At 37.3% G+C, this 24,295-nt stretch overlaps 1 protein-coding gene across 1 annotated transcript in view; it reads right to left on the bottom strand.

The window, feature by feature from the left end:
* LOC117325719 (nuclear factor 1 X-type-like) overlaps window positions 1–24,295 on the bottom strand; it is a 170,993-nt gene that overhangs the window by 35,424 nt on the left and 111,274 nt on the right. The window contains 2 exon segments of the mRNA XM_033882149.1: window positions 720–1,058; window positions 10,868–10,960. Of these exon segments, the coding sequence (XP_033738040.1) occupies window positions 720–1,058; window positions 10,868–10,960 (432 nt within the window).

Genomic DNA, 24,295 nt, shown 5'->3' with positions numbered 1-24,295 from the left:
GCGCAATGACAGTTTATCAAACTGGTCAACTGGTATACAAGTCTTGAGAGGTTTGCAGACTAGTAATTGGTCAGGTCAGAACGAGGCCACAATGGCCAATATAGCAGATATCATGCCTCTGGCTACTCTAGTGTGGTACAGAAGACTTTAGATTGGACATCAGAAATTTGGGCAGATCAGACAGAGAACAATGGCCGATGTAGCAGGTAAAGACGATGGCTATTCTAGTTTAGGAATCAATTTTCTCATCAGCACCTCATCTACAAATTAGTGTTGATATAAAAAGTAAAGGAATACTAAGTAAGGTGACAGCAATCTGTCAGAATCCTAATATGTGAAATGTCTTTGTGGATTTCAAAGGTGGCTAAAATTGGTTTGGAAAAGTTGTGTAAAATGTGTGTAGTAATTTATATAATCTGTTTGGAAGATGTAGCTGCTAGCTGGCTTGACCAGGGAGTGAGCACATGTATTGATGGGAATGTCATGAATAGGCCATGCTTCTCTATGGTCTTTGTGACATATGCCTACTTCAATGCGTATTTGTTCTCCAAGAAAAGTTTCCTTTGTGATTTGATAAAGAAGACATAGATTGTGGAACAAAATCAGAAACCTAGTTTTCTATAATAATGTACACACACATATATATGTAGTTCCATTAATACAGTGGGTGTGGCTTTGCAATATAACAAATGTGGTTCTACATTTGCATGTGGCCTCACCTGGGTCCATGTGATCCCCCTGCCACCCTGACGAGCCACTGCCACTCAGATTAGCTGGGGACTTGCCATAGTAGTTGCTCATCGTTTCGTTCTCATCTCCGACACTCTCCACATCATCCTCTGCTGACGAGATTGAACTCATGGTGCTGCGCTTTAGCCGCTTATGTGGGTGGCCGGAAGGACTAAGGGCAGACTGACCATTGGGCATTCCCGGGTGTGGCATGCCACCCACCACCTGGGACTGTTCCTGAGGGCTGTAGTTGTAGTAACTGGGACTGTCCATCTGTTTACTGGGCGGCATCATTGGAACTGTCCCATTCTGTGGCATCATAATGGAATCTACAACACACACATTTTCAGAGTATATTATTTTAATTAATTTTGGTTTAAGATCTCTGGTCAAGACACCAGAATAAAATCACAGGGATTGAACTACTTTCTAAATAGGTAACAAGAGGCCCATAGGGCCTATATCACTCACCTGGTTGGATTTGACCAAACATCAAAATAATGTTCATTTTCTATTTGTTAATACACATGTATCCTATATATGTTGATGTCAAACAATGCTATATATGGTTATGGGGAGAGGAAAGACCCCAAAGCCTATTTCTACATCATGATTGTGTTTATCTGCTTTATGCCCAACAATGCTATATATGGTTAATGGGTGGGGATCCCAATGGTTACCAAGATATATTAAAGAAACTAAGTCCCTAGGGGTGGGAAAAGACCCCAGGGCATATTTTTTTTATCAGGATTGTGCTTATCTCTTTATGCCCAACAATGCTATACATGGTTGTAGGGTGGGGATCTCAATGGTTTCAAAGATATATCAAAGAAACTAAGTCCCTAGGAGTGGGGAAAGACCCCGGACCTACATCTATAACAGGATTGTGTTTATCTCTTGATGTCCAGCAATGCTACATATGGTTATGGTGTGGGGATCTCAAGGGTTTAAACTAGTAGCAATTTAAAGGATTCACCTCAATTTCCCCTATTGGGCCCCATACCCTCTGGCCCCAGGGGAGCCACTTCCCCCGTTTATACAACGTTTGATCCCTTTGCCCAATAATGCTCCAGACTAAATTTCATCAAGATCCATTCAAGCGTTCAGGACTAGTAGGGATTTAAAGGACTTAACTCAATTTCCCCTATTGGGCCCTGCCCCTCCGGCCCCAGGGGAGCCACACCCTCCGTTTATGCAACATTTGATCCTGTTTGCCCAATAATGCTCCAGACCAAATTTCATCAAAATCCATTCAGGCATTCAGGACTAGTAGGGATTTAAAGGAAATGTTGACGGAGGCCGGACGCTGCACCATGGCATAAGCTCACCGGCCCTTCGGGCCAGGTGAGCTAAAAATCAGCTTGTGTAATATACATAATGCATTTGTGCAATGAATAAATCATAGCTCATGATTTCCACAACTGTGTCAAATACATGCTTAGAGGCAAGATATTTTTATTACATTGCATGCAACAACTAATTCTTTTAGCTTATAGGTAATCAATTTCTAATTCAAAATCACTCATCAGAACAGGAAAAATCAACATATTTATGCAGATAGTTGTCTTTTCTTTTCATCCTTCACAATTTGTCAAACACTCCAGCTAGAAAAAAATATATTTCAACTAAGAGAGTGCCAGGGGTAATGTGATGGTGATTGTTTTAATCACAAGATGCACTTTGAAAACTAGTGGTGTAACAAAACAATGACACAATGTCCTACTGGTGATGTAACAAAAGAAACATCACAAGGTATTTAGAATGGAAATGATTTTAAACTCAAGTTGTAACACTGACACAAATACTTAACAGATGCATATCATGATATCATGATCATGTTATAAATGTTGTTATTGATTCCAATTTTATGTAGTTAAACTCACAAATTATATATTTAAACCAGTTCCTTTCCACGTCTGTGTTTTAGACCTGCTCACGAATTGGTCATGGAGGTTTTTTTCAGAAATAACTAAATTTGTAAATACCTTACAGTAGTGATTAAAACAACAAGATTACATATCAGCAATTTTTGAATTTGCCCCGAAATAAAAGGCAAAAGCAGTTGTATCGCAGCATTTTGGGAAACTGAAATCAAAGTGTTATATTGTTTTACAGCATCCCATGGACAATTTGAGTCAACATCAGATTAGACGATATTTACAGAAACATATCAATCTAAAGTAAAACGTTACAAGGAAAAAATATTAAAAATCATTAATTTCAAAGGAAATAGTTGTAAAACACATTGAAATTTGTGGCATAGTTCTGTTGCATACAACCTTAAAATTCAAAGACAAAGTTCTATTGTCTCATCAACATTAGACAAACAGCAATAGGATAATTAACTAACAAGTTATACAGACTTTTCAAAGCCTCTTAATAAACATCTCAAAATTCTATCCATTGCAAAACATAAAAATTTTACCCAGGATTCCTTCCTGAAATCCAAGTTTTTGTTCCTAATTTCTGAAATTTAAATGAATTGAAATACATGCAGATGTAATTATTTTTGCTAGTTTTCATTTTCAGCTCATGAAAAACTCATTATCCAACCCTGTGAAATGCTAAATATAAAAAAAAAAAATCAAACATGTAATTGATAACTTTGCTTTATTTTTGATTTAGAAAAAAAATTGTTTTTTACAATCGTAATATTATCACGATAGCTTTTTTTTGCCACAATTGTCACCCCTATGTCCTACAAGCCCCCCCCCCCCCCCCCCCCCTTATGACCTAAAATCACCCCTATGTCCTACAATCACCCTTATGTCCAACAGTCACCCCTATGTCCCACAATCACCCCTATGTCCTACAATCACCCCTATGTCCTACAGCCACCCCTATGTCCAACAGTCACCCGTATGTCCTACAGCAACCCCTATGTCCTACAATCACCCCTATGTTCAACAGCCACCCATATGTCCTACAATCACCCCTATGTCCAACAGCCACCCTTATGTCCTACAATCACCCCTATGTCCTACAATCACCCCTTTGTCCTACAGCCACCCCTATGTCCTACAGCTACCCCTATGTCCAACAGTCACCCCTATGTCCTCCAGCTACCCCTATGTCCAACAGTCACCCCTATGTCCAACAGTCACCCCTATGTCCTACAGCCATCCATATGTCCTACAATCACCCCTATGTCCTACATCCACCCCTATGTCCTACAGCCACCCCTATGTCCTATAATCACCCCTATGTCCTACAATCACCCATATGTCCTACAACCACCCTATGTCCTACAATCACCCATATGTCCTACAATCACCCATATGTCCTACAACCACCCATATGTCCTACAATCACCCTTATGTCCTTCAATCACCCCTATGTCCAACAGCCACCCTTATGTCCTACAATCACCCCTATGTCCTACAATCACCCCTATGTCCTACAATCACCCCTATGTCCAACAGTCACCCCTATGTCCTACAATCACCCCTATGTCCTACAGCCACCCATATGTCCTACAATCACCCCTATGTCCTACAGCCACCCCTATGTCCTACAGCCACCCCTATGTCCTACAATCACCCCTATGTCCTACAATCACCCATATGTCCTACAATCACCCTATGTCCTACAATCACCCTATGTCCTACAATCACCCCTATGTCCTACAATTATCCCTATGTCCTACAGCCACCCTATGTCCTACAATCACCCCTATGTCCTACAGCCACCCCTATGTCCTACAGCCACCCCTATGTCCTACAATCACCCCTATGTCCTACACACCATGTCCCATACCCCTGTCCTACAATCACCCCTATGTCCTACAGCCACCCCTATGTCCTACAATCACCCCTATGTCCTACAGTCACCCCTATGTCCTACAGCCACCCCTATGTCCTACAGCCACCCTATGTCCTACAATCACCCATATGTCCTACAATCACCCCTATGTCCTACAATCACCCCTATGTCACCCACCATGTCCACACACCCTTGTCCTACAGCCACCCTTATGTCCTACAACCACCCCTATGTCCTACAATCACCCCTATGTCCTACAGTCACCCATATGTCCTACAATCACCCCTATGTCCTACAATCACCCCTATGTCCTACAGTCACCCCTATGTCCTACAGTCACCCCTATGTCCTACAATCACCCCTATGTCCTACAGTCACCCTATGTCCTACAGCCAACCTATGTCCTACAATCACCCCCTATGTCCTACAACCACCCTATGTCCTACAATCACCCCTATGTCCTACAGCCACCCCTATGTCCTACAGTCACCCCTATGTCCTACAGTCACCCCTATGTCCTACAGTCACCCCTATGTCCTACAGTCACCCCTATGTCCTACAGTCACCCCTATGTCCTACAGTCACCCTATGTCCTACAGCCACCCCTATGTCTACAATCACCCCTATGTCCTACAGCCACCCTATGTCCTACAATCACCCCTATGTCCTACAGCCACCCCTATGTCCTACAATCACCCCTATGTCCTACAGCCACCCCTATGTCCAACAGCCACCCCTATGTCCTACAATCACCCCTATGTCCTACAGCCAACCTTGTCCTACAATCACCCATATGTCCCTATGTCCTACAGCCACCCTTTTGTCCTACAATCACCCCTATGTCCTACAGCACCCTTATTCCTACATACCCTATGTCCTAATTTGCCACCCTTATGTCCTCACAACACCCCATGTCCTACACCACCCCTATGTCCTCAGCACCCTTATGTCTACAATCACCCTATGTCTAACAGCACCTAGTCCTACAACCCCTTGTCCTACATCACCCGACTGGATGCAACATATTAGATTATTGTTGAAAACTCGTTTCCATTTTTTTTGCAATACTGCAGAATGGTTAATGTTCCTCATACATATAGTCCTTTGGATTCTCATCCAAAATTTAAACTAAAACTGAGGTACAAGATAGCATTTATTCTGATAAAGGGCCGCCATACAGCTAACACAGACAGAAAAAACCCCAAAGGAACTGTCCCAAAAATTTCAATCTGTAAAGCCATTAAAAAGTAAGGCTGCCCACCTCCATTAGAGCCACACGCAGAAAGCTCTTGAAATGGAAAAGTGCACATTTTGAAAATTTCCTGAAATCGTAGGTAAAAAAAATCAATTTTATGAGAACATATAAGTATATCTAGTCCCTAAGCAGAGACTGTTTCTTACACACGGCCACATATATGATCAATACAAATAAAACTAGAATGCAGGTTGTTTTTTATTTTCATTTTAATTTTTTTTTTCAAAGTATCCTATCTGAAAACCTGTCCAGACAAGAGTGCATTCAAATCTAAAAAAACTCATAAAGACCTGTAGATATCAGCCGAGAGACATGGACAATTGTCTGAAAGCTAATTTATATTCATTTCGTGATTGGAAGGGCATAGTATCTTGGCAAAAAATTAAAGACCTTTCTAAATCAGGTGATTGTATTGTCTACAAAGTAATACAATAAATAAATACCTATTTAGTGAAACCATTTCTTGAATACATTTGAAAAGTCAAATTAGACAAACTAAATCAGTATTTTAAATCCAATCATCTACAAAATAAGCAAGTGTCATTACTTAAGGCTACATGTAACCATACACATTTTCTTGATTTTTTCTCCAGGAGTTATGTCCCTTAAACTATTAAACATATCAGCATTAATCAGAGAAATTCATATCATGTTATAAGTTATCAAAATCAGTATTTCAATTAAATGACAAAAGGTCACAATCTGCCCCTTCCTACCACTTCTTTCTTTACCGACTCAGAAATTGTGCTAATTAATGTTATGTAATTTAGTTAGTATATACCGGTAATCAATTTATTATGGGTATGAATATCCTTATGATGCCACGGGATGCTTGTAAACCGTGTTGGGGTACCTACATTTGACATCTGAACCATTGTAACATGATTTATACTACGGGATGTTTGTAAACCGTGTTGGGGTACCTACATTTGACATCTGAACCACTGTAACATGATTTATACTACGGGATGTTTGTAAACCGTGTTGGGGTACCTACATTTGACATCTGAACCACTGTAACATGATTTATACTACGGGATGTTTGTAAACCGTGTTGGGGTACCTACATTTGACATCTGAACCATTGTAGCATGATTTATACAATTTGTAAAACCATAATTAACTACCTCAAATGTTACCACATATTCTCCATCAATACAATCACCATCTCTCATTGTTCTCATTTGAATGTGTAAATGACCCCTTTTGACTAAGTAAATGACCTTCACAGCGCCTGGTCATCAGATAATATAGAGCGAGGTGCCAGTGAACTAAAGACTTATATGTCCTGTGGACAATATGTTTGTTGCCTGGAACACTGCGCTTGGCTGCATATGATGTGGGTTGAAGGTATATAATGTTACTGGGTCTATAGAAACTCTATGGCCTATACCCAACACTTATAAGGATAATTCAGCATAGCTCACATGCTTTGTAACACCAGCAGGTAGTCAATGGACTTTAAAACTGGGATTAAATCTCCAAGACATAATACACTTCCTCATTTTGACTGCCCATGCAAGCCCACATCATTTATACACAGATATGATAAGCTTATAATAATAAAGACGGCTTAAGACATTTAAAACAAATCCACATGCATTTCACAGTAGTAATAAGATTGCACTTAGGGAACAAGTGTTATTGTTATATGCACAAACTTGCACAAACTAACAAATATATATTCTTTATACAAAGACAAGTATCTTATTTTCTAGCCTTTTTTTTATTGTTACATAATAAACATGTTTCTATGCTTGTAATCCATTATTTCAATAGACCTTATGTATAATGATAAATAACGTTTCTCCATACACTGTGCAGGCTGCTTGTACAGGTGTATCTCTGTAGGTCTGACCTTGTCTACAGGAATTTACATGCAGGAGTAACCCCTTTGATTAATACAGCCACATTGCAGTCACCGAAATGTTCCACTACGCTACCAATATCTTTAAATCATACCATCCAAGCTGTAATACTTAAATCACACCATACAAATTGTAACAGAATATCTGTAGTAGTTATGTCTAATGTCTCCAAAATGAACCGATTGTGATTCAGTTAGGTGACGTAATCTAAGTCCTAATGTGTACAATGAAAAAGTTGATCACACAAGATTGAAACAAATAACAAATCCTCCATTTCTTACAGTAGATGGGTGCAGCTGATCAAGCAATTTAAACATAACTGAATTTGTTAACGCTTCATAACTCTGTCTCAACTATTAGGTGTGGCAGGATCAAATTAAAATTTAAGAAAATAATCTTATTGTTTAATGTACACAGTACCACTTGTCATTAATCCCTTGTAATCCCAATGACCTTTTGATCAATAACCTTGAATGTTAGATAAATAGCCAGCATTTATAACAGGCCCCAGCTCGAGACTGGAGTTTAAATAGAATGACAAGGCTAAAATGATACTCAAGATGCCTTTAACTACAATATAGTGAATCTAGTAATACAATATGATGATGTATGTAATAGTTTTGAGATTGGATATCATATGACTAATAACTTAATCCAAATGTGTTTCAAAATCACTGATTATGATACAAGATTTTACACATGTACCTAGATTGTGTATTAATGAGAGAATAAGACATGCAAAAACTGCGTAAATATTTATATATATGTGAGTTCCTGTCCTTATCACATGCTCAAAATGATCCATAGCTCATGTGACAGGCACATGTTACACTGAAGTGCTGTTTATAGATCTGACGAGAACAATGGCAAACAAAAATGGCCTTTACATCATCCCTATGCCAAATGAAATAAAATTGGTTATGGATGAACGACAATGTTTTATTATGACTAATAATGCCAGATTTCACTGAAAAAACAGCACAAACTGTCTATCTAAAGGAATTGGCAGGAAACCCATTTTGCTAACAGCCAATCAGTTATTGTAAAAAGAGCTGGAAATCTTAGAAGATTTAACCTTCTTTAAGAATTCTGTACCACAACCTCAAAGGGAGGCAACTCTCAATGACTCTCGGACCAATTATCAACCGAGCTCGTAATTTGATTACACATCACTTTAATTTCAATTACATTTATTTTCTCCCTTGCGTCTGAGTTGAAATCTTTTTTAATGCTCCTTGCCCCCCTCTCCTCCGTATTTCCCTACTCAATTAGGTCAGACACTAGCTATCTGTAGAATACCTGCACGAGAAGAGCGAAATTTTCCAATCCTTGGTGAAGGAGAAAAACGTACCAGACAATATAGGCCCTAGACATAGCGGAGTGCCCTGGGCATAGTCTTCCTGTACACTTCTAATTAGCCGACACCATCTGGCAATAATTTACTTATGTAGCATGAATATACACACAGTAATGAAACCATCAACTGACCAGTAAAAATCTTTATACATCAATATCATTTTTTTTTTCAAATTGGATAAACTTAATGAGTAAAACAGTGTCTGTATACCATTGAACAGTGTTCACAAAATGGAACATTGCTCCATTGTATAAACTGGTGCTAAATTTTATTAATCACAATGATAGCGCTATTTCTGTCTGGATTTAAAAATAAGTTATAAATCAAACACATAATTATTAGTCATTAAAAGTGGAACACAACATTGTAAAACAGAGCCCGTCACATAGAATTATCTTAATGCAGGATGTCAGGTTTTAATGATCAACTACATTTACGATTGAGTGAAACAATGTTTGTGAAAGTCAAACAGATGTAGTTAAAGACAGATGAAGTTACAGTATTTTTGGGAATCTGTTATCAACTTAACATCAAGTTATAGCTGTTAATGTGTTTTACAGATTAGGACATTTTCCTTTCACACAAAACCTTACAGATATATACATGTTATACAAAGGATCAGAATGTATATGCTCTCAGCTGCTGGAATAGATCTAATGTTCAAGCTTTGATATTCAATTTTAAAATGAAATCAAAATCATATATTTACATCTCTCCCTACTCAGCTTAGTAACCTCTGACTGCATTTAAATTATTAGCGTTAATGCAGTGAAAAAAGGCTCAGCGGAGTAGATGACGTGTCTATTTATGACGTTAGCGGAATGTCAACTAGACAGTGCCATTTTCAAAGGACTGATCAACACAATTTAAGCGTTTTCTCCTGTTACCCGATGATCTCTATAAAAAAAGCTAATGCCAAGCAAGGGTTTTGTCAAAAACTAAACTGAAGAATGTGGAAATTAGGGAATATTTAACCTCTCCACGAGGTAAGCTAACAACAAAGCGGACATTTGGGATTATGAATATATCAATAAATTGAAAATGTAAAATGAATGAAACAAAAGTACTGAGTTGTTTCTTTAAATTTTGTTAGCAATACTTGTGTCTTTAAATAGAATCACTGGAATTATATGATCTTAGCAACCACGGATGTTAAGATGTTAAGATGTTACCAACGTCGCAACACATTCAGACTTTTTTTCTACGTACAGTATTTCAAACGATTTGTTTGACGTAAATATATACACTGAACAGTGTTTTTATTGGTTTTATTCAACACACTATATAGAATATATCTGTATCCTATTGCGTTCATACCACCATAAATGCAATAAACCACCGTTCAATCCCTATATAAATATATATAACAGAAATTCAGTAAATAGGATCATAACTTGTAACAATTCTGATACATGTATAGCATGACAGGAACTTTGATTTTGTAATTTAGTAACACATTGGTAGTTATGTCCCTTTATTACTAACAAATAAATTGGTAGTTATGTCCCTTCACTTTTAATGGATTAATTTATTACTGACACATAAATTGGTAGTTATGTCCCTTTACTTTTAATGGATTAATTAGTAGTTATGTCCCTTTATTTTAATGCATTAATTGGTAGTTATATCCCTTTATTTTAATGCATTATTTAGTAGTTATGTCCCTTTATTTTAATGCATTAATTGGTAGTTATGTCCCTTTATTTTAATGCAATAATTGGTAGTTATATCCCTTTATTTTAATGCATTAATTAGTAGTTATGTCACTTTATTTTAATGCATTAATTGGTAGTTATGTGAATGTACAGTAACATACTTTAGTATTCTGGTGGCCTGATTTGTTGCTGATGTGTGGTAGTGCTCTAGTGATGAAGAAGTTAGAGTGTTTGTACTTACGCCGTGTGACACGAAGTAGTTCCCTAGCAGAGAAGACCCCTGTAGCCATGATGCTGTCATTTCCAGAAACCCCTGAGTGAATGTTTCCAGGCACTGAAACACACAAAAGTTATTTCTATATAGATATGTGTGGTATCTGAATAGGTATATTGCACAAAAAATGTTACATATATAGATATGGGCTGTAGGTATATTTCACAAAAAAAACTTATATATTAAGATATTGGATGTATGTATATTTCACACAAAAGTTATATAATAGATATGGGCTGCAGGTATATGTATAAGTTATTGGATGTAGGTATATTTCACACAAGAGTTATATATAAAGTTATTGGATGTAGGTATATTTCACGTAAGAGTTATAATTGTATAAATATTATAATTCATAGTAACACAGTCAGATAGTAGAATAGACTATGTATCATACTGTTTTTTATAGTAAAAGGCCTAGGTGACTAATAAGTCGTCTTCAGAATTGACCAGCAGGCTCTATTTATAATAACTTCCAACACTTCTTTATTCTCCTATTTCATTCCAGTGACGTTTCCCATCTTTGTGCAACTTAAAATGTTACGAATCCTCTATAATAAATACACACATCATCAATGATCCATATGGTTAGTCAAGGAGGATACATGAAGCCTGTATCAATATACCACTTTAAGTGTCTATAAATCGGTCCATAATTCTCAGGAAAATGTAAGATAAAGGTTCACACTTTCTGGAAATTCACAAAGTAACATCTTTCCATTATATCAAAAAGTTTACTGGACCAAACAAATTGTTTAATTCTTTTTTTGAATACTGGATGTCATAAAATGAATTTATAAGTGATATAGGTTTTTATTACTAAACCTTTAGTTTCTGATAAACACACCTGTATTTGAGTAGAGTACTATGTGTAAAGTGTATTCATTGATAATACTGACAGGCATAATCTAATAGTCCTCTACTTAAAACAAGGGTTAGATGTTGGAACCTGATTACTTATATAAGCCTGTGGTTGTAATGTCTCCCCAGTAACCTTCACAGAAACCTAATATTTTCTGTTTGTGTACATTCTCCAAACACTTTTTTAACTGTGGGTGCTGCTATTTTTCAGTACACAACATACTATATACATGGTATTTGTACAGAAGAATGAATTGAGTACGGTTCATTCTATTATTAGGCTAACCTTTGGCTGAGTATGATAGGGATGTTCAAATGGGCTGGACATCTGGTAAATGTCTGACCAGACTGGTTTGTGGATGTATGTGGTTAGTACAACCCAGAGACTGAGCCAGTACCTTACACACGAATTAACACAGAGCCATACATGTGAACCACTCTCTCCCATTAATTAGTCCCTAATTAGGTTAAATATAAACACAATAGTCCCTCAGCTGGAGAACTCAGACTGACCTCTAGCCAGGCTACACTGACCGGTCAGTAAGAGTGACCATCATCATCCAGACAGATCTTGTATCTACATAGGACATAAATGATGATGCTCTAAGGCCAATAGTGAAGGGCATTGGGTAAATACTGGACAGTGTCCACAGACAGTAAATACTGGACAGTGTCCACTGACAGTCCAGTATTGTCAACATGAAGAGTTTTAGATCTTCATCTCTACAGCAACAATTCAGGATTTTGCCTTTATATGCCTAAAATTTATCTTGTTCAATTTTGGGATTTTTTTATATTCTGGAAAATAGTTTTAATTGAACATTACAAAATTTGAGAGAGTCATTAACAATATTTTACATAAACTATAAACAGTGGAAACAGATTATTTACGGTAACATTAAGTATTTATGACCTTTATTCTCTGTTGGTGGCTATTTATGTAGTTGGATGGACTACAACAAGCAGGACATATGAATGAAAACTTTTTAATTCTTTAGACATATGATAACAATACATACATGATTGTTCAATGAACAAATGTATTGTGTTCTACTGTATTATCACTAGACAGGTAAGTCAGCAGGTTTTATATACCACCATGAGAATTCAGATAGCATCATGATATAAACATTACAGGATTTCTGTAACTAGAATAATTGACCGGCAAACATTTGATATTATGAATAAGGTTTGTTTTTTCTCATTCTTTCTTGTTTCAAGCTTTTTTTCAACCAACCCTGCATGCAACATTAGCTGATAATAATGCACATACCTATCTCACCTTGTCTTCATTTCCTACACATCCTATCAGAGTGTTAAATCTCACCTTGTCTTCATTTCCTACACATCCTATCAGAGTGTTAAATCTCACCTTGTCTTCATTTCCTACACATCCTATCAGAGTGTTAAATCTCACCTTGTCTTCATTTCCTACACATCCTATCAGAGTGTTAAATCTCACCTTGTCTTCATTTCCTACACATCCTATCAGAGTGTTAAATCTCACCTTGTCTTCATTTCCTACACATCCTATCAGAGTGTTAAATCTCACCTTGTCTTCATTTCCTACACATCCTATCAGAGTGTTAAATCTCACCTTGTCTTCATTTCCTACACATCCTATCAGAGTGTTAAATCTCACCTTGTCTTCATTTCCTACACATCCTATCAGAGTGTTAAATCTCACCTTGTCTTCATTTCCTACACATCCTATCAGAGTGTTAAATCTCACCTTGTCTTCATTTCCTACACATCCTATCAGAGTGTTAAATCTCACCTTGTCTTCATTTCCTACACATCCTATCAGAGTGTTAAATCTCACCTTGTCTTCATTTCCTACACATCCTATCAGAGTGTTAAATCTCACCTTGTCTTCATTTCCTACACATCCTATCAGAGTGTTAAATCTCACCTTGTCTTCATTTCCTACACATCCTATCAGAGTGTTAAATCTCACCTTGTCTTCATTTCCTACACATCCTATCAGAGTGTTAAATCTCACCTTGTCTTCATTTCCTACACATCCTATCAGAGTGTTAAATCTCACCTTGTCTTCATTTCCTACACATCCTATCAGAGTGTTAAATCTCACCTTGTCTTCATTTCCTACACATCCTATCAGAGTGTTAAATCTCACCTTGTCTTCATTTCCTACACATCCTATCAGAGTGTTAAATCTCACCTTGTCTTCATTTCCTACACATCCTATCAGAGTGTTAAATCTCACCTTGTCTTCATTTCCTACACATCCTATCAGAGTGTTAAATCTCACCTTGTCTTCATTTCCTACACATCCTATCAGAGTGTTAAATCTCACCTTGTCTTCATTTCCTACACATCCTATCAGAGTGTTAAATCTCACCTTGTCTTCATTTCCTACACATCCTATCAGAGTGTTAAATCTCACCTTGTCTTCATTTCCTACACATCCTATCAGAGTGTTAAATCTCACCTTGTCTTCATTTCCTACACATCCTATCAGAGTGTTAAATCTCACCTTGTCTTCATTTCCTACACATCCTATCAGAGTGTTAAATCTCACCTTGTCTTCATTTCCTACACATCCTATCAGAGTGTTAAATCTCACCTTGTCTTCATTTCCTACACATCCTATCAGAGTGTTAAATCTCACCTTGTCTTCATTTCCTACACATCCTATCAGAGTGTTAAATCTCACCTTGTCTTCATTTCCTACACATCCTATCAGAGTGTTAAATCTCACCTTGTCTTCATTTCCTACACATCCTATCAGAGTGTTAAAACATACCATACTAACACATACAACTTTCACCAATCTATTAAAGAAAGTCTACAAATATGTCCAGTTTTGCTGCAGTGCCCTCGGTGGATTTTGGGTGTGCAGTGTATCTGTCTAACAGACTACCAATGTGGCCAGTTTTATCAATAAACAATTCATTAACAGTGCTCCTGATTGAGGGGATAACTTTTCACCTGAGATAGATTACACCAGTTCTCAACACCAGCTGGTAGGATCTCCCAGACAATGACCGATTCAAACGGATCCTTCTAATGAAACTAAACTAATGGATCTTTCATCAGACATCTGATAAAAAAAAATGGATCCCCTTTAAAACACTTCACCAATCGATCCTTCCATCAAACACTCTAAAAATGGATCCCCTTTAAAACACTTCACCAATCGATCCTTCCATCAAACACTCTAAAAATGGATCCCCTTTAAAACACTTCACCAATCGATCCTTCCATCAAACACTCTAAAAATGGATCCCCTTTAAAACACTTCACCAATCGATCCTTCCATCAAACACTCTAAAAATGGATCCCCTTTAAAACACTTCACCAATCGATCCTTCCATCAAACACTCTAAAAATGGATCCCCTTTAAAACACTTCACCAATCGATCCTTCCATCAAACACTCTAAAAATGGATCCCCTTTAAAACACTTCACCAATCGATCCTTCCATCAAACACTCTAAAAATGGATCCCCTTTAAAACACTTCACCAATCGATCCTTCCATCAAACACTATACATCAGATAACATCACAATAGACGAATGTCTTCAGAAATTTTGAAAATTTAAATGCTATTTTTTATATTTTGAACAGAAAATTATCCATATAAAAACCCAATGATATTGCGAAAAGGTATTTACTAAGGTAGCTAGATTTTCTAGCCTCAGTCATAAGTCACAGACTGGTATAGGTGTGGCACCCTGCTGAGTTCCACAACTGTATTGACTAACCTCAAAAGTGGAAGTACTAGCTCTACCTTACAACTGATTTAGGACAGGACCTGATCACCTACCAATTGATCCCAATACACAGAAACAATAAACACTGTCTACCACACTAAATACTTCAAGGCAACAGATCCTAGAGTATCTCTCCAAGATATTGAAACCAGTTCCTGATTGGATAGTAGGCACACAGACAGTTCTGCCATGGTCTAACTAAATATTTGGGGGATAGGGACAGGAGGGAGGGGGGGGGGGGGGGGGGGGCTTAATTAAACCAGGCCAAACATGTTAAAACCAATCCATCCCCTACAGACAGCCCCCACAACCCACACCAACCTACAACCAAACCATCCCCACCAGACCAAATGTATGTATCCCCTCACAACCCACACCAACCTACAACCAAACCATCCCCACCAGACCAAATGTATGTATCCCCTCACAACCCACACCAACCTACAACCAAACCATCCCCACCAGACCAAATGTATGTATCCCCTCACAACCCACACCAACCTACAACCAAACCATCCCCACCAGACCAAATGTATGTATCCCCTCACAACCCACACCAACCTACAACCAAACCATCCCCACCAGACCAAATGTATGTATCCCCTCACAACCCACACCAACCTACAACCAAACCATCCCCCACCTGACACTTGACCAGCACTAAAAACTTTAAAAGCGTATTACAGGTGCACACTTTCCTTGAACCAAATGTACCCTTGTATTCCATGTCTTATACAGCTGACTACAACACCAAGTGGTGCCTACAGGTCACAGCTTTGAAGTGACTCATCAATTAACATTCATCTTAACAAACTCAGAATGATGACTTCATTTTCTATATTTGCATTCAATAGAATTATTTGACATATGTTTAAAGTATTATAACAATAATTAAAGTCCCTTCCTTTCTTGTTTCTTTATCAGCCAACAGTATAAATGGCCTGTTCAGGTAGGAAACTGTCCTGTATTGACTTACCATGTAGATACACCACACACCACAAGACCACCTCATCAGTAACCAATAGTCTATCACACATATTGAGGTCCTTGAGGTTAGGACCACCTCATCAGTAACCAATAGTCTATCACACATATCGAGGTCCTTGAGGTTAGGACCACCTCATCAGTAACCAATAGTCTATAACACATATTGAGGTTAGGACCACCTCATCAGTAACCAATAGTCTATAACACATATTGAGGTTAGGACCACCTCATCAGTAACCAATAGTCTATCACACATATCGAGGTCCTTGAGGTTAGGACCACCTCATCAGTAACCAATAGTCTATAACACATATTGAGGTTAGGACCACCTCATCAGTAACCAATAGTCTATCACACATATCGTGGTCCTTGAGGTTAGGACCACCTCATCAGTAACCAATAGTCTATCACACATATTGAGGTCCTTGGGGTTAGGACCACCTCATCAGTAACCAATAGTCTATCACACATATCGAGGTTAGGACCACCTCATCAGTAACCAATAGTCTATCACACATATTGAGGTCCTTGGGGTTAGGACCACCTCATCAGTAACCAATAGTCTATCACACATATCGAGGTCCTTGAGGTTAGGACCGCCTCATCAGTAACCAATACTCTATCACACATATCGAGGTCCTTGAGGTTAGGACCACCTCATCAGTAACCAATAGTCTATCACACAAATTGAGGTCCTTGAGGTTAGGACCACCTCATCAGTAACCAATAGTCTATCACACATATTGAGGTCCTAAAGTAAAATAGGACCACCTCATCAGTAACCAATAGTCTATCACACATATTGAAGTCCTTGGGGTTAGGACCACCTCATCAGTAACCAATAGTCTATCACACATATTGGGGTTAGGACCACCTCATCAGTAACCAATAGTCTATCACACATATTGAGGTCCTTAAGGTTAGGACCACCTCATCAGTAACCAATAGTCTATCATACATATCGTGGTCCTTGAGGTTAGGACCACCTCATCAGTAACCAATAGTCTATCACTTGTTTAGACTTGAGAGTTACGACCCCTGTCATCATGTATTCTGACATTTGTGAATTCCTACTTCCCAATTCCTGCGCAGTGAAATGTGTGACTAGCATTGTAAGGACTGAATTTGATGTCATTTCTACAAATATGTATATTTCAAAATTTTCAGTTTTAAACAATATTCGTATGATTTATATAAGACATATGCCTATAAATATGAGTATTTTAGAACATCAAAAAGGTCACTACACTATTTGCCTTATAGTTGCCTATATCTAAGAAGAGTACAAAATGGAAATGATATATTATGACCAAAGATTGTTTAATGATGTGTCGTGTTGGCGCTAGCTGTGGGCTGTGTTTACCTCGGCTGCTGATGTTGATTTACTACAGGTGTAAATATACACACCTGACGGCGAGGTGACTGTCCAGCACAGCTACATATTCCCAGGTAAAAATTCACCACAGGGTAGGGAGAAGTCACCTAGTAATTTGGACACGTCTGATTGATTAACTCTGCATCTTTGAAATTTATGACTATGTATATAACAGACAGTTTTATAAAACTGTCCGTAGCTGTATAGGGACTGAACACAACTTGGTAGAAATGGTCAGGGTTTTTTATACATGAAAACAGACTGATTTCAAATATAAATCACTCATCAAATTGAAAAAAAAAAATTTCAGAATAAATACATGCATGTAAAAGTATTGGTTTGATCAAACATTGGTGGAGTATGTAAAGATAATTCAATACACATCTAGTTACATCAATAGATTACATTTTATCATGTATATTTAAATAGCATATCCATCCTTAAATAAATGATGTTTTAAAAGTTCCCCTAAACTTGTTTAAACGTATACACCATGTAAATGATAACACTTAGACCCATAGACAGCTTCTTTATGATTTTGATTATATTTTCATAATTTCCTGTTACTCTACACTAACAAGACACGTTTTTATCAATAAGACAATCTTTTGAAGATTTTACTTCCGTTCTATAAATATGAAGAAAAATGTTTGAATGATCATAAAATGCTTCCTATCATTAAAGCATCTAAAGGTTGTAATGAAGAAAAATAGCCAAATAATGACATACAATTAATCTAATAATAACACCTTATTCTCCAATCTTACAGTACTACCTCAAAATCACCAAATATACAGGTCACACGTTTAGTTATTTCAGTGTTTAATTTTAATGTTTTCAAGTAAGCCACTCTTGATATAAAGATGTGAAGATAGTTTATAAAACACTTACTGGAATATCACTATACATGTAGATATATATATGTGTATATCATATCACAGATAATAGGTAAATGTGACAAAACCTTTATTAATTAAATAGCCAGAAAATATAACATTTGAATTCGTTTTTCTTCATTATTAACCCTTATAACAAGTTAAAAAAAAAAATTTAATTTAAAAAAAAATCTTCAAAATTATTCAGAATTTTGACAATAGCAAAATTTCTGATTTTTACCTTTAAAATACAGTATTTTCCTGAAGAAAAACTTCGGATTTAAATCTCATTTAGAATTAGCTATATATAGACTGCAGTTAAATATTGATATTACCTATTCATATTCTATTCTATTTGATATCACAAGATCCTATGGGAAGGACTGATATCAGACATATAAACTTTGAATGATTAAATTTAACTGATGAGTCACCAAATGTCAAGATTTTTATCAGCATCTATTTTTCTTCTTCACAAATAAATTTATTGAAAAGAAATCAGGATGGTATAATTCAGAAAACTTATGTACAGGAAACAGAGAATTTTCCCTGAGTTATCTTTTAAAGAATTCGAACAAAATGCTTCTTCCCAGAGTATGTTATCTGATCTTGACTCACATTCTTCACTAAAAAAACATTAAAAACCACCTGGTATATTTACAAGCTTCTGTTCCAACAATTAGTAGGCCCGACAACTACTGGGGATTCCCATTGAAGTATTTACTAAGAACCATCACTCATTAGAGAAAATACAATCAATTTCAACCATGCATGTTTCAGAGAAATACACCATAAAACCTGGAGAGTGCCCCAACCTTGTAGCTCAACAGATTTCTCGTCAAAGCGAAGTTCCTGTCTTGGCGGTCATTAGTAGTTTGAAGACAATGTAAGTTATTACTTCGTCACTGGAGCAATTTAGCAGGTCTGGTAGACCTGTGTACTATCAATCATCAAATTAAGTGGGAGAAAAACCGCTCTTTTAAAGTTTTCACCCCTTCTCTGGTTTAACCTCAACTCTATTAAATAGAATCTTGGTTTAAAAGGGCACGGTGAAAGAATGCAGACTTGTGGCTTTTATGAGGAAGAATCAGAATAGATATTATTACAAGTTTTTGTTTTATGAAGAAGAATTTGTGACGCTAAGATTGAAAACAGGAAAAAATATATTGCTGATACAAAAACCAAAATATTCAAATTATTCGATAACTAAAATTAGTGAGATAGTGAAAGAACAATGAATGTGTAGAATACCACATCCCTAGATGTACATTTTGTATAATTTCTACTTACACAAACAAATTCTACATGGACGATTAACTATTGATATCTTGTTAACACTTGGTAGTATTTTTCTGACGCCCGTTTAGGAACAAGACGGTAAAATATTTGCCACTGGGGATAGCTGGCCCTACATTACCTAACAGTTACATTAATTCATGTGTCCATATATGTATGCTGGTCGGTAATAACCAACACAACAAGCCATTGGACCAAGGGTTCACCACTAGGTTAACGCTTTGGTTACGTGTACAGAATTACGTTCAGTACATGGATCATGATGCTGAATCGATAATTGGACCGTTAAGTATCTAATGGCCTGAGTGTCCATCCATGTTCCAGAGTTGTGACCTAATCACATAATTGCCTATTTGGAGGGTGAATTCAGTGTTTTGGTAACTACATTGATACAAGTCATATATATAGTCACAAGTTTGATGCAAGCCACATATTAAGTCACAAAGCAATGACAAAACAAAAAGATCTCACTCCAACTGACATAGTTCAAGTGGACAAATTAATAATTCTTAACTGCAACTAGATAATTACAGCATTGTAATAAACCAGGTACTTACTCCGTACAGTTAAAGTGAGGAAGTTTAGATATCAGGACTGGTGAGATATCAGGAACACTGAGATATCAGGACAGCTGAGATATCAGAATCACTGAGACATCAGGACAGCTGAGATATCAGGATCACTGAGATATCAGGACAGCTGAGATATCAGGATCACTGAGATATCAGGACAGCTGATATATCAGGATCACTGAGATATCAGGACAGCTGAGATATCAGGGAACACTGAGATATCAGGACAGCTGAGATATCAGGAACACTGAGATATCAGGATCACTGAGATATCAGGACAGCTGAGATATCAGGACAGCTGAGATATCAGGATCACTGAGATATCAGGATCACCGATATATCAGTATCACTGAGATATCAGGACAGCTGAGATATCAGGACAGCTGAGATATCAGGATCACCGATATATCAGTATCACTGAGATATCAGGATTACTGAGATATCAGAACAGCTGAGATATCAGTAACACTGAGATATCCGGATCACTGAGATATCAGGACAACTGAGATATCAGGACAGCTGAGATACCAGGATCACTGAGATATCAGGATCACCGAGATATCAGGATCACTGAGATATCATGAACACCGAGATATCAGGAACACTGAGATATCAGGATCACTGAGATATCAGGACAGCTGAGATATCAGGACAGCTGAGATATCAGGACAGCTGAGATATCAGGATCACTGAGATATCAGGATCACTGAGATATCCGGATCACTGAGATATCAGTATCACTGAGATATCAGGACAGCTGAGATATCAGGACAGCTGAGATATCAGGATCACTGAGATATCAGGACAGCTGAGATATCAGGATCACTGAGATATCAGGACAGCTGAGATATCAGGATCACTGAGATATCAGGATCACTGAGATATCCGGATCACTGAGATATCAGTATCACTGAGATATCAGTATCACTGAGATATCAGTATCACTGAGATATCAGGACAGTTGAGATATCAGGAACACTGAGATATCCGGATCACTGAGATATCAGGATCACTGAGATATCAGTATCACTGAGATATCAGGACAGCTGAGATATCATGACTGGTGAGATATCAGGATCACTGAGATATCAGGACAGCTGAGATATCAGGACAGCCGAGATATCAGGACTGGTGAGATATCAGGATCACTGAGATATCAGGACAGCTGAGATATCAGGACAGCTGAGATATCAGGATCATCGAGATATCAGGACAACTGATATATCAGGATCACTGAGATATCTAAACAGCTTGGATATCTGGACAACTGAGATATCAGGACAATCTTATCAATATTTTCTAAATCAAAATGAGCTAACAATATGTGTCTCTTACTTACTAAGGTCAGTGTTTCTAAGTCAGGCTTGCAGGTCTGTGTTCCATCAGGTAAAATATCTCCAGTATCATTACCAGGTGTCTTCAGGTGAATATAGGACTTCTAAATCATATACATGACCTTATTTTTATATACTTTCAGTATGTTTAATCTATTAAAAGGTATTCCTCAGAATCAGGTAACCTCATTGTCCACCTCATTAAATCTCAACCTTTGATCTCTACCACCTCTTTCTGACAAGATTTAACTAGGAGTAGATCTGGTTTCCTTTTTAGGGTCATGATTTATTTAGACCCCCTGGGACACATCAGCAGAGACTGGGCTCACTTTTACAGCACCTCTGGACCAGACTGACCCTTATAAACTTGACCAGCATGGCAGGTCAAAACTCCCACAATAAGATATAATCAAACAATTTGCCTATGTCTGTGTCAATATGGTTATAAAAGGTCAACATTAAGTATCAGTATTGCCATTGTTTACCCCATTATACCTATTTACCTAACACAGGTAAAATCTGTCAGGTGTGGCATCAGCTCAATGAATAGGTATAGGATTAATACTATGAACATGAAGGGAGGGGATCACAATTAGGGTGTATTGGAGTAACACCAGTTTCTACTGCATTTCAGAATTTTCCATGCATGATATTGTTTATTATATCTAATTTGTTTGACAAATGGCAGCACAAATACATTGACATGTGCTTTTCATGAGCATCATATCTCACACCAAGATTATATGATTATGGACCCTAGTCTCCTTGTCCATGTGTTATGAGGGAATATGATTATGGACCCTAGTCTCCTTGTCCATCTGTTATGAGGGAATATGATTATGGACCCTCGTCTCCTTGTCCATGTGTTATGAGGGAATATGATTATGGACCCTAGTCTCCTTGTCCATGTGTTATGAGGGAATATGATTATGGACCCAGGTTTTCTTGTCCATGTGTTATGAGGGAATATGATTATGGACCCAGGTTTTCTTGTCCATGTGTTATGAGGGAATATGATTATGGACCCAGGTTTTCTTGTCCATGTGTTATGAGGCAATATGATATGGACCCAGGTTTTCTTGTCCATGTGTTATGAGGGAATATGATTATGGACCCAGGTTTTCTTGTCCATGTGTTATGAGGCAATATGATATGGACCCAGGTTTTCTTGTCCATGTGTTATGAGGGAATATGATTATGGACCCAGGTTTTCTTGTCCATGTGTTATGAGGGAATATGATTATGAACCCAGGTTTTCTTGTCCATGTGTTATGAGGGAACCAATCGTACACAAGAATTGTTGGTAATGGATATTTCACTCCAGCTGGGGAAGTACAAAATTGTATCAACATTAATCACGGAGGACAGTCATTTTAAAATATGTTCCATCACTCAAATTTTGTTACAGTAATGATACAAATATCTGACTAACTAGAGCTGATGTACAAATCTCCTTAATTATAGTCACATTACAAATCTGACTAATTTTTTGGAATGCTCATCTCTCAAATATCTTTTCTTTTGTTTATTGGAGATTTGTCCAAAATTTAATTATAGAATAGAGCATACAGTTTGTTGTCACATGATTGAACTTTAGGTACTATGATACATTTAAAAACCAACACTATATTATACTAATTGAACAAGCAGACTGAGTATTGTTAAAGCAATACATGTTCCCTACCGGCCCCTACTAGCTTCTATAATTGATGGTCCTTTACAAGTGTCTAAAATTCTATCCAAATCCCTCAAGGAATGGAGCCTCTATAGAAATGACAAAGATTTTCTAAAAATAGCAATGATGACCTTGACCCAAAACCCCAAAAACTGAAACTTGTCTGAGATATTATGGTTCTTCATTAGGGTGAAGTTTAATGAAAATCCTTTAAGAAATGAAGTGGCAACAGTTCTGACATTGAATATTCTAAAAATAGTAACGGAGACCTTGACCAAACAACCCAAAAACTGAAACTTGTCTAAGAAATTATAGATAGCGTGTAGATTGATCAAAATCCTTCAAGGAATGAAGTCACTAGAGAACTGACAAACTTCAGGGCTACATACATAGTACTTACTTCAAGGAATGAAGTCACTAGAGGACTGACAAACTTCAGTACTACATACATAGTACTTACTTCAAGGAATGAAGTCACTAGAGAACTGACAAACTTCAGTACTACATACATAGTACTTACTTCAAGGAATGAAGTCACTAGAGAACTGACAAACTTCAGGGCTACATACTACATACCGTATTTGACCTAATAAGGGCGCAGGGCGCGGGTAATTGACAGTGGGGGCGCCCTTATTAAGATTAGTTATTCTGAAGTTTTATGAAACAGACTATACCTTAAAGCA

The sequence above is a fragment of the Pecten maximus genome, chromosome 4, assembly GCF_902652985.1.
Source record: "Pecten maximus chromosome 4, xPecMax1.1, whole genome shotgun sequence".
NCBI lineage: Eukaryota > Metazoa > Mollusca > Bivalvia > Pectinida > Pectinidae > Pecten > Pecten maximus.
The sequence above is the reverse complement of the archived record's forward strand: the minus strand, read 5'-3'. Positions and strand labels throughout refer to the sequence as shown.